We start from the raw sequence: 10,936 nt of genomic DNA, 5'->3' as shown, positions 1-10,936 counted from the left end.
ATTTATAATTAAATTAAAAAACAAATTTTAACCATTTAAATTAATCTTACCATTTTATAATAAATTTAAAAACAAAAACACTTTTTATAAATAATAATGATAAGATATTTTTATTTTTATTTTTATATTTCTACCCATTACCAAGTATTTTTATTTTTATTTTTCTACCCATTACCAAGCAGCTAGAAACAGTAGACAGTAGCCAATTACATCAAGCCAATTACATCAAGAAAGAAAAGTGTTAGAAATTTCGCTCATGTGAACCTGTACAGATGAAACATTTTTACAACTCTGTACATGCCAGCTTGACCAGGGAAGTTACAGACAAGAGCTTTTCTTTCCCAAACGGGGCATTTTATAACTCTGCAGATTCAGCATGACCAGGGAATTTACAGACAAGATTGGAGGCATGCTATGTTTAGCCCCTCGAAAACAAAACGTGCAAGAGACTTAATCGGCCACCTTCCTGTATCGCCACTTAGCCCGAACGCCTGCCAATATGGCATTGAGCAAGAAAGCAGAGGTGTACACCAGAATTCCACCCTCGCTCCCCCAGTTCCGTCTGGAATTATTATATTCTATTGAATACTCACCAAGAAGATAACTACCCAATCCCCACTTCACCCAAACCATGCCCTGCATAACACTGTATATCCATTTCCCAAAAGCTTTCATACCCAGAGCTCCTCCAAGTGCACCGCCCAATCCAATACACAGTATATCCAAAACTATCGCTGCCCATAACATAGGAAGCTTTCTGGGACTAATTCTCCACCTAAATCCATCACCAAGTTTCTGTAACATCAAATCCAAGCAACCCATGACCAAAGCAATAAGAATGGCTGCCATTATCACAGCAACTCTAGCTTCAGAGGGCTGCATGGAGTTATCATACCATTCAACAGTATCTCCTTCAAATACAAGAAGCAGAGCCCAAACAATAGTGCAAATCAAATTTGCAGAACCAACCATAAACGATAAGGTTCTGATGCCCAGAAAATTACCTCTGAATGTCAGCACCTGGCAAACATCTGTGTTATTGGAATTTGACTTCACCATGGCTTTGGTTAGAAATGCATTGGCAGCGAACCCACTTCCTTTACTATCCACAACATAGTCCCGAATTGCCCTTCGGGCTACAAGTGAACTAGAGAAGCCATCCACTCTGAACCATCCAGTCAGTATAAAGTTAACCACTATTTCTGTCAATCTGGGCACAATTAAAGAGGTAGTGTTGTATTCTTCTAGTTCCAAGAACGGTGCTCCTCCACTCTGAGCCATGTAATTTTCTAGGGCATCGGCCGCCATGACTGTGACTCCTCTCTCTTCTTTATCTTTAGACTTCAAAGATCTGATGAGTACCTTTGTCCAGTCATCACGGCGATGCATTGGAATGCAGATGCAAATGCGGTCTTCTTGCAAAGATCTCCAGAGAATATGATTCAGAGTTTCACAAACTGCAGCAGCACGGAATTCCACATGTATCAAGTCCTCAGGCAATCTCTCCTCTGGCTCCCACCCAAACAACAAGTCCACTCCCTGGTTGTAGCCATGGCAGCCTTTTGCCATGCAGTTTAGACATGGCAGTAGGCACTGGGAATCAGGCAGTCGTTTTAGGGTTCTGGGCATCCTAAGAGCAAGCAGGTTTGTGACCTCTGTCGTTGTGAAGAATACAATGCATCTGCAGAGGTCCAGGCATCCACATTTCTCTGCAGGGACTGATCTGAAAGGAAGGCATTTTAGCAGTACGGATTCCACATGATAGGCATTGGACATATACTTCATAAATTGCTTAATAGAAGAATTGGGTGTATGGGTTGATAGCATCACAACAGAAGTTTTTTCAATTTCTCCTTCCCTACATGTGCTTCCCTACATGTGGTGAGCCCAAACCCCTCTATGTCGTTGAGCTTGGGACCTGTCATGGTGGCCAGAACATCTCTGGCACCTAACTCCAGATCAAGCCTTCCTCTTAATAAGCTTGTGATAAAAACTGCTGCATTGCCTATGCAGGTTATTCCTAAATCAGGAAAACTAGCAGAACCCGTTACCGATTCACTTATTTCACCCTGTGAATATGCAGTATTACGCAGCCATCCAAACAAGAAAACCAAATTCATAAAGAGCCACCGCATGATATAACTGAAAACACCCATTTCAAAATACTTGATGCAAACTGGGGATTTTAAAGTACAATCAAACAGGAAGTTTTCCAAAACAAATGCTCGTATTCCAACACTCTATCGATCCATATTGCGCTGCTCTGCAAAATTTTATAGCAATGTTGTTAAAATCAAGATTGCTTGCGTACTCAGGAAGAAAGTTTAATATTAGAATCTAATTCCATGGCCGTGATACCAGCAATGCAATTCCAGTATTTAGACATATCTCATTCCTTCACCCTTAGCCTTTACCAGAAAAGAGAGGCGATCCCAATGCTTTATTTTATTTTACACATAAAAGCATGGGATTCCCTAACTTTATCTTTTTATCGTTCAAAACCACAAACACGTTTACACTTCCACTTGATTCCGCTGGGCAGCTCGTGACATATTTTCTTTGCCATCAATGAGGTAGGGCTTCTTACTTTTTGCGATGGAAATCAATATCCGCCTTGTTAAGTAGTATTCAATGCTTTGTGAAAGTGAGTAAGTGGTATAAAATGCTTTGCGAAAGTGAGTAAGCGGTATAAAATGCTTATTGGATTATTACCACACCATATTTAATGTTGCTTAATGGAATTCATGTTGAAATCCCTCATCTTAATTTTATTTAGGTTCTCTTATATGTGGGTTAAATCGCACCAAAAGTTAAAGAAATATTTTGAGTTTCAAAGATTCATCTAAAAAATTGTTTAAAAGTAAATTTAATATCATAATTTTTTTGTAGAGAATATGCCCCTTCACTTAGTTAGATTCCATATATGTATCTAGATATCTTCCAAGATATTTGCTAGTGTCTCACATTTTTTAAAAGAGTTTACAAACAACAAGTGGTCGACCTTACAATGTTTGGAATGTGATCTTTGTTTTGCCAAGCCACTGGTGATGATGTGCAATGAAAGACTATGCGTATTTCCTTTTCATCCATTATCTCACACCCATGAAGATTGTGAATTTTGTATAGGGGTACTCCATGGGCTTGATGTTCTTGTGCCAAAATATCAATGTCCACTATGCTTCTGTTGATGCTAAATGTATTCTAACAATCTATGAGCCATTTGGGTTGGAGGCGTCAAAGAAAGGTAAAAATTGAACCAAACTTGAGTAAGGTGAAATTGGTCTTGTTCTAATTTTCTTTCCATATGAAATTCCACAACAATTGTTTGTACTATCTATAATAATATTCAGTACCTGGAAATTTAAAGCATGAATCCTTTCTAGCCAAAGAAGATGTGATTTTGGGCAGTTGATGTTGTAGTACTAATGCTTTAGTCCCTTTCTCTGACTCACTTGTTGCTAGATTAAATTAACATCATGAAAAATGTATGTAAGATTGTGGCTTGCTTGGAAAGCTTTTCTCAGGGATGTTTCATAGGCAATATCAAGAACAACCATAATGGATATCATTCATGTTCATATTTTTGGTACTTATTTGATAAGTGCAGAGGATGGTCAAAGGTTAGTGTCAAGGACTTGTGTACTACATAGTTGCCAACAAGTTTTCCAATTTTCCTGATATTATTGCCAGCTTATTTTATCTGGAATCTCCCTTGTTTGTTCTTGATAATCTTTCTATTCAGTGACACTAATCATACACTAGTGAGATTCCCTTTTGGTCATGCTTGTCTAACTACATTTGCTTGTTTGGCCACACTCACTTGCTTACAAGTGCTCTCTACTAAAAAAATCAAGAACATTATTGTTGATACCTTTAATATGTTCTATGCCAAAGTCAAAGTTTGAAAATAAAGTTTTCCATCTGACAAACCTAGCTACACTGGCTTTCCTAACTTCTTTGTGAAGAATTTTATTCATGGCTGCTATATTTGTCCTCAATAGAAATTTCTTATTGATTAAAAATATTTCAAATTTGTTTATAACATTTAGAACAATTTTGATTTCTTTATCTATAGTAACATAATTATTTTATGCTTCTAACCAAGTACTAGAAGCAAGTTGGATTATCTCTTCACTTGATCCTTGCCCTTCTTTCTTTACTTGCTTCAAAACTGCCCCCCATTCGATATTACTGGCATTTGTTTCAACAATGTTTGGCAAAACATCGTCAACAAAATATAGGATAGGAATTTTTTTTAACCTTTGATTTGATTTTATGAACTTCTTTTGTATGTTTTGAAGATCGGGGGGTGGATCTTTCTTTAGATTCTCATTTAAAATCTTTCAGTCTTTGGCACAATCTTTGTAGAAGCGACTGACATACTTGAGGCTTCCCAAAACAACTAATTCTGCATCTTTAACCACTTGTAGGAATTTTCTTAGGTGTTTGAAATGCTAATCTATGGAGTCAGAAAAATAGAGTATGTCATCAATATAAACAATTAATCAATCAAAGTATGGGTTGAGAACATTATCCATTACCCTTTGCAATTTTGTTGGGGCAGTTTTAAGTCCAAAATGCATGACATTCCATTCATAATGTCATGTTGGTACGCTGAAGGCTATCTTGAATTTGTCTTCTTCTTTTACTACGGCTTGCCAAAATCTAGGCTTGAGATTAAATTTAGAAAATATATTTTCCCCCACGATTCGGTTTACCGGACTAGATTTATGAGGAATAGGATATGTATCATCAATAATTACCTGATTCATAGGCCTATAATTGATGGCTAGTTTGAAAACTCCTTTGATTTGTTCAAAATGTTTCTTGACATAGAAAGGTATATATAATTTTTACGATATGCAAATAATTTGCTTGTAGCTAGCATATATAGGGCAGTACATTTCTTTATTTTAATTAAAATTTAAAAACTATTATGTTTGGCTTTGATTGACCTTTCATTCATGGCATTCATGTTACCAATTTTTGTAATGTAGATTGTTGTAAGATTACCCATAAGGTGAAAACTAGTTGATTTGTGGGGCTTAGTTTCCATTAGGTCTTAGGTTCAAATCTCATGGGAGGGGTTTAAGGTGGTAGCTAATTGCATGGGTTACCCTATTGCAAGGGATGTACAAACTCAACCGAATCTTGTAGAATCATAGTGACAACGTTCCATTGTTGAGTAGATTGTTTTCCCATCCAACATTAGGGATGTCCTTGGCCTAGGCACAACCTAGATTGGAAAGGAAATGTTGTTGTGGCCTTCGTCCTTTGGTAGTCTCATATTATTGGTGAATGACACCTTCCAAGTTTGTTATGTGCATGTGGGCTTGATCTTGGTACTTTGCAACACATTTTGTGTAGTGGAATTAAAACTTTTCTAATGGTGCTATATTAGTTGGTGGGTTTCTTCATTCTTATCATATTTAATCCCGGTCTCTTCTTTCATAGTTATTGTGAACAATTGGGTTAGGTACTTTTAAAGCAAGGTGGTAGATAATATAACGTTTTAGTTGATTATACCACATATCTAGTGTTGGAAGTGTTGGTTACTTTGCTTTCTGTTATATGTCATCCTTGTATTGCCCTTAGTGTTCTCTATAAAGGACATGTTTTGGGTTTCTTTATGTGGTTTTGGGATTGAGCTTAGTTCTCTACAAAAAATTCACCCTCCATAGAATAGAGGTGTTTTTCATGATGCATTATTAATTGGGGGTGTGATGCCCTTTATATTTCATCATCCTAATCTCTATGTGTCAACAAACAACTCAATTTATTAGGGGATTCTAGTGCATGGTGATGGAAAATAGTTTGGAGGGAACATTGGTTTGATATTCATAGTGAAAATCATGTTCACCAAGACTAGTAATGTGGTATTATTTTTTTGGGATTTTCATTAAGGTCCATCTCTAAGAAACATCTTGTATAAGAAGGCATTGTGGATGCTTTCTGACAGAGGTGGAGAGGGGGGGGGGTGGGTGGTTGTGTTGTTGAGATGCAATTATTCTCTAACGCTAAAGGAGTGGTTTTATTTTTACACCTATATTTATAATTATATCTTTATGCATTTTTTGAGAAGAAGGTAAAGTGGATTTCTCATAAATTAAAAATGATTTGTTACTTTTGTAGTTTATTTCACAATTTGTAGTTGGTTGGTGACCTTTAGTTATGCTTTGAAATTATTTGATGCATGGGCTTGTTGTAAGTTGGTACTTTGAAATGGGTGTTAGAATGGTGGTTTTCCTTGATGCATTTGTTGTTCCATCTCTCACCTTCATCCATGGCCTTTATAAAGCTTAGAAATATAAATTACACATTGAGAGTGTAACAACCCTGGGTTAAAAATCCATGTAATGAAGTTAATAAAGGCGAAATGAGACCAAGGTGATGGGACATGTATTCCAAGCTGAATGTTGGGCAAAACATCCTAGCGGGTGCTCACTTGGTTTATTATGGCTAAGGGGAAATTACTAAAGGCGATGACAAAGGCTTTGGAAAGGCAAGAGACATTAATTGGCATTTTATTGATGGAAATAATGGAAATTAAGAGAAAATGAAGGTGAAAAGTCATTGGTTGAATGCGAGGAGGAAAATGAAGGAAAAATAATGGAGATTGAAGAAAATAAAGGTCTCATTAATAAAAAGGCTTCGGAGGATCAGTTCACAACCTTTTGTCAGTTTTGGCTTGGATCTCTCTCTCTATTCTCTCATACTCTTGCACACTTAGAGAATTCTTGGAGCACTCTAGCATTGGAGAAAGGAAAGAAAAGGAAGGACCAAGAAGCCAAAGAAAAGTAAAGATCAAGTAAGGAAGAGTTGGATCAAGCAACTACAGTGGGATTACTTGAAGGTATCGAGTTGCACGTAAATTTTCCTTGCTAGTTTTGGCATGCATGGTACATGCATGTGTGTATTTGGTTCTCTGGATGTCATTGGCATGAGTTTTTCCAGTTATGATAGTGGTTTTCAGCCTTTCCTTTCCATTTTCGAATAACCATGGTGTGATGGGGTTTCTCTTACTTTGTTGAGCTAGATTGCAGGATGGTTTGGAAATTGAGTGAGGTGGTCTTAGGAAAAATCATAAGGCCCAATAATCCCTAGATCGACAAAAGGTGGGATTTCAATAAAGCCTCGTTGTGTATACCCTCGTTGGGCCTAGGAATCCTTGAACGGTAAATGGAAGGATATATGGTAAAGCCTAGAGTGTGGAGACAGAAAAATTCCTCACGGTTTAGGTGGAGAGATCCAAAGGTATCCATGCTTATATAAGATTAGTGATCCTTGGACTGATGTGTGGTGAGATTGCAATAAAGCCTGTGAGTATATGTTTCTTGTTTGGGCCTAGGAATCCCTTGGCGGGATACATGATAAATCCTGGTTGTATTGGTGCTTGCTTAAGGCATAGAAATCCTTGACTAGTTTGGTGGGATATGCGGTAAAGCCTGAGAAGCCTGGTCAATTTTGTTGCGAGTCCCACATTCATGCTTGGAATATGGCACGGGGGTGATTGGCTGAAAGAAAGATTTGGTTTAGAACAATCTATGGTCGGGTGGTACGTGGAAATCCCTAACTTGGTTGGATTTTGCATATCAATAATAAGAATATTTTCCTCTTGAGTTTTATGAGTAAGTGTGCTTGTTATTATGTGATTTTAATGGATGTTCTATATGTTATCACATTTTAGTTTGAGTTTCAGCGAAAACAATTTATAATAAACAGGAAAATGTCGATAATATGGTTATCAACGTTTATCAAATTCAGAAAAACAATTAATGAGAATACACTAACAATGGGAGTGTCAATGTTATCGGGTATTTGCTGATAACTAGACTATCAACATTTTTGTGTTTTCAGTAAATTTAAAAATGCGTTGACAAAGGAAGTGTCAGCATTATCATGTGTTTGAAAATAAAAAAAGAAAAATGCACTGACAACAGGAGTAGCAACACATTTTTGTAAAAATGGTCAATTAAAACTCTATTTTTTCTTGTACAACACAGTAATTTCGGGCACTCTTTTCAAACAAATGAGAACAAATGTTTCACAATTGAAAGAGGTTTTTGTCCACAACGGACTCATTTAAAAAAGCCTCTCTCGGTTTTCTAACATCTATCACAATTTTGTATTTTCAAAGGGATCACTCGAACCTATTTTTTAGGATTTTGTGAGGGAAAAGCTCATGTACAGTTGTTGACTTGGATGCCACCTCACCAAATTCGATTTGCTGATCCTTATCTCCATCCATGACTCCAACAACCACATGATATTTAGATGCATATAGGCTTGGAAAGTTTCATATGAATGTACCTATGATATTTATATTGCTATTATTGGATTATTGTAATTAATTTTTAGCTACAAGCCCGTCTCAGTTATTGTATTGTCTATATAAACGAATACAATAAAGGAAGTAAGGGTTGGATTTTATTTGAGATATATCATCCTATGTATTTTTTATCTTATTTCAATGAAAACAGTCTTCATGAGCAGGTTACAGAAATTCTTGTGTAATAATTCCATGTCTGTCTTTTCTTCGTTTTATACTTCCTCATGTCTGACAAAAAGAGTATGAAATCAGGATTCATGTTTTATGCTCCTTTTTCTTTGTTTATCAGGAATTAATAAATGTTGTTCACTTGACTATTGCACTGATCTCCTTCATTTTCTTTCCAAATTCCTTAAAGTGTCAAAGGAATTGTCACTACCCTAATTTTGTGTTTTGCTCATTGAAGTTGTGTTTTTATGTACTTGATTGGGTTAGACTCCATGCCCAATGGTAGTATTTTTCACGTATCCCAACCAAATTTTATTTTTTGATAAATATGGCCACAAAACTAGATTACAAAACCTACTACTACAGTGACCTAGGGTAGCTGAGTTTTAGGGAGAGATCTCTCTTTAGGTTAAAGGGCCAGCTTTCAACCTCAAAGAGGTTCGAGGTTACCTTAGAGGTTTTTCTATAGTTGGGTTTCCTCTAAGAGATAACACTATCGTTGTTAATCTGTGGGTTATATGTTGGTTATAAGCATGGTTTTATGACAAATTTGAGATATGGATCTCATCATGTTTTGTTTATTGAATGAAATGTTAATGAATGAATGACTTAATATATGATAATGAAAGTATTGCGAGAGGGCATCAGACCTTCTTGACGAATCTTAGATAAGTATGAGGTCCCTATGTTTAGATGTGTTTTTATGACCTATACATTACATGTTCATGATGTGTTTGAAGAAATGCCTGTCATGGTTAGGATGAGTCAGGTCAAGTCCTTGTTCAGGTTTTTCTTTAGAGGCCTTGTCTTCTTGTTATTTATCATTTCTAAGAATTTCATCAAGTTCTGGGTAGAGGTCTGAGTCCTAGTCCTAAAAAAGTGGTTCAGATTTCGGGGTCGCTGGCATAGAACTTCCTGAAAAATGCTGCAGTCGCATGGAGGCCTTATTGTGGGAGCGACTGGAGAGCTTCAGTCGCATGGAGGCCTTGTCATGGGAGCGAATGGGGGTCTAGTTTAGTTAAAAAGAAATTTAACTCAGGGGTTGGGAACCTGGAGTGGTTGGTTAGCCTCTGGGGGTCCTGTAGCTCCTGAGGAAGGTCAATTTGGTTTATGGTGTGTCGATTCCTCTTCCTTAACTACACATGGGGAGTTGAATCATATCATAGTAAATATTTGTCACATGTTTACCTCGATGGACCGATTAACTTGGGTAAATGTGGGAGGAGGGTGTTACAGAGTGGTATTAGAGCGGCTTCCATTCTCTTTGGGTGATGTCTGGTTTCTATTTTCTTTGGGTGATATCTGTTACCATAGAGTGGTATCAGGGCATGGTTCACCCCTTAGACTGGATGGGAAGAATGTGTGTGTTATGTGTACATGTAGGTTGTATATGTGCTTGATGTGTATGCATGGTGATGGTCATTATTACAGTTGTGTGTTCATGTAGAGTTGAAGGTGGTGTTGTTAGGATGTGTTTGTCATGAATGCATGTCATTGTATATGCATTTGTTATGCATGTCAGTGTTTATATGTTGTTATGCATGCATCGTATCCAGTTGGTGTTATAGTTTGTGACATCATGCATGGTAACTAGATGATGATTGAGATGATGTCTATATACTATTATGACTATGATTATACATGTATTTGTGATAATCTGGTTGATCTTGCAAATAAGATATCCTCCCCTAAACTACACTGAGGTATGTTGATTATGTTTATATTTTGGTTCAACTAACATTGTATGCTTGTAGGAAGAAGAAGAAGATAAAAAATGACTAGCAAGATGGTGGATTATAGTTCACGAGATTCTCCCTATAAATCAGATGAGCAACCTGATGATGGGTACTCTCCTGACATAGTAGACACATTGAGAAGTTTGAAGGCAGAAATAAGAAGTTGCAAAGCAGATAATGATAGGATCGTTCAGGCGTAGGAGAAACAAGCAAAGGCTAATCTAGTTATCCTTCATACTTTGTCAGACTTGTAGAGACAGGGACCACTTAGGATCAGTCATGGACATGAGGACAAGACTATTGGGGCATATGGCAGTGGGTCTCATGGTAGGAATAGGTTGGACAGGGATGACATGATCAAATATGGTAGGTTCTTGGATATGTTAGATATGAGAGGTGATGGACACATATTCGATTCTAGTTCTGGTTCATATAGGTATCTTGGTCATCATCGTTATTATCCTTATAGGAGGAGTGATAGGGGATATTTTCTAGATGAGTTCAAGAAAGCCAGGACACCTACCTTTTATGGATATTTGAAGCAGCCGAAAGATGCAGAGGCATGGTTACTTGGGATGAAGAAGTTATTTGAGCTGCATGATTACAAAGAGAATATTAAGGCCATAATAACTATCTTCAGCATCAAAGGGAAAGCAAACATTTGGTGGGAAGATGTGAAGCGGGTTAGAGACATTAGGACAAA

General features: G+C 37.0%; 1 protein-coding gene across 1 annotated transcript; it reads right to left on the bottom strand.

Moving 5' to 3' along the window:
* Positions 1-225: 225 nt before the first annotated feature.
* Positions 226-2,440, bottom strand: LOC149151129 (uncharacterized). The gene has a single exon (XM_089441285.1). The coding sequence runs from the start codon at positions 1,825-1,827 to the stop codon at positions 451-453; it is 1,377 nt and encodes a 458-aa protein (XP_089297411.1). The 5' UTR covers positions 1,828-2,440; the 3' UTR covers positions 226-450.
* Between the last annotated feature and the right edge of the window lie 8,496 nt (positions 2,441-10,936).

Source organism: Pinus tabuliformis, chromosome 9 (assembly GCF_031772625.1).
Source record: "Pinus tabuliformis cultivar Carrire ecotype Pingquan chromosome 9, CPIR1, whole genome shotgun sequence".
Taxonomy (NCBI): domain Eukaryota; kingdom Viridiplantae; phylum Streptophyta; class Pinopsida; order Pinales; family Pinaceae; genus Pinus; species Pinus tabuliformis.
This window is presented reverse-complemented; position numbering and strand designations above follow the sequence as displayed.

Bases quoted from the DNA above. Each gene is read 5' to 3' on its own strand.
- LOC149151129 (XM_089441285.1), bottom strand. From the start codon at position 1,827: ATGCTATCAACCCATACACCCAATTCTTCTATTAAGCAATTTATGAAG.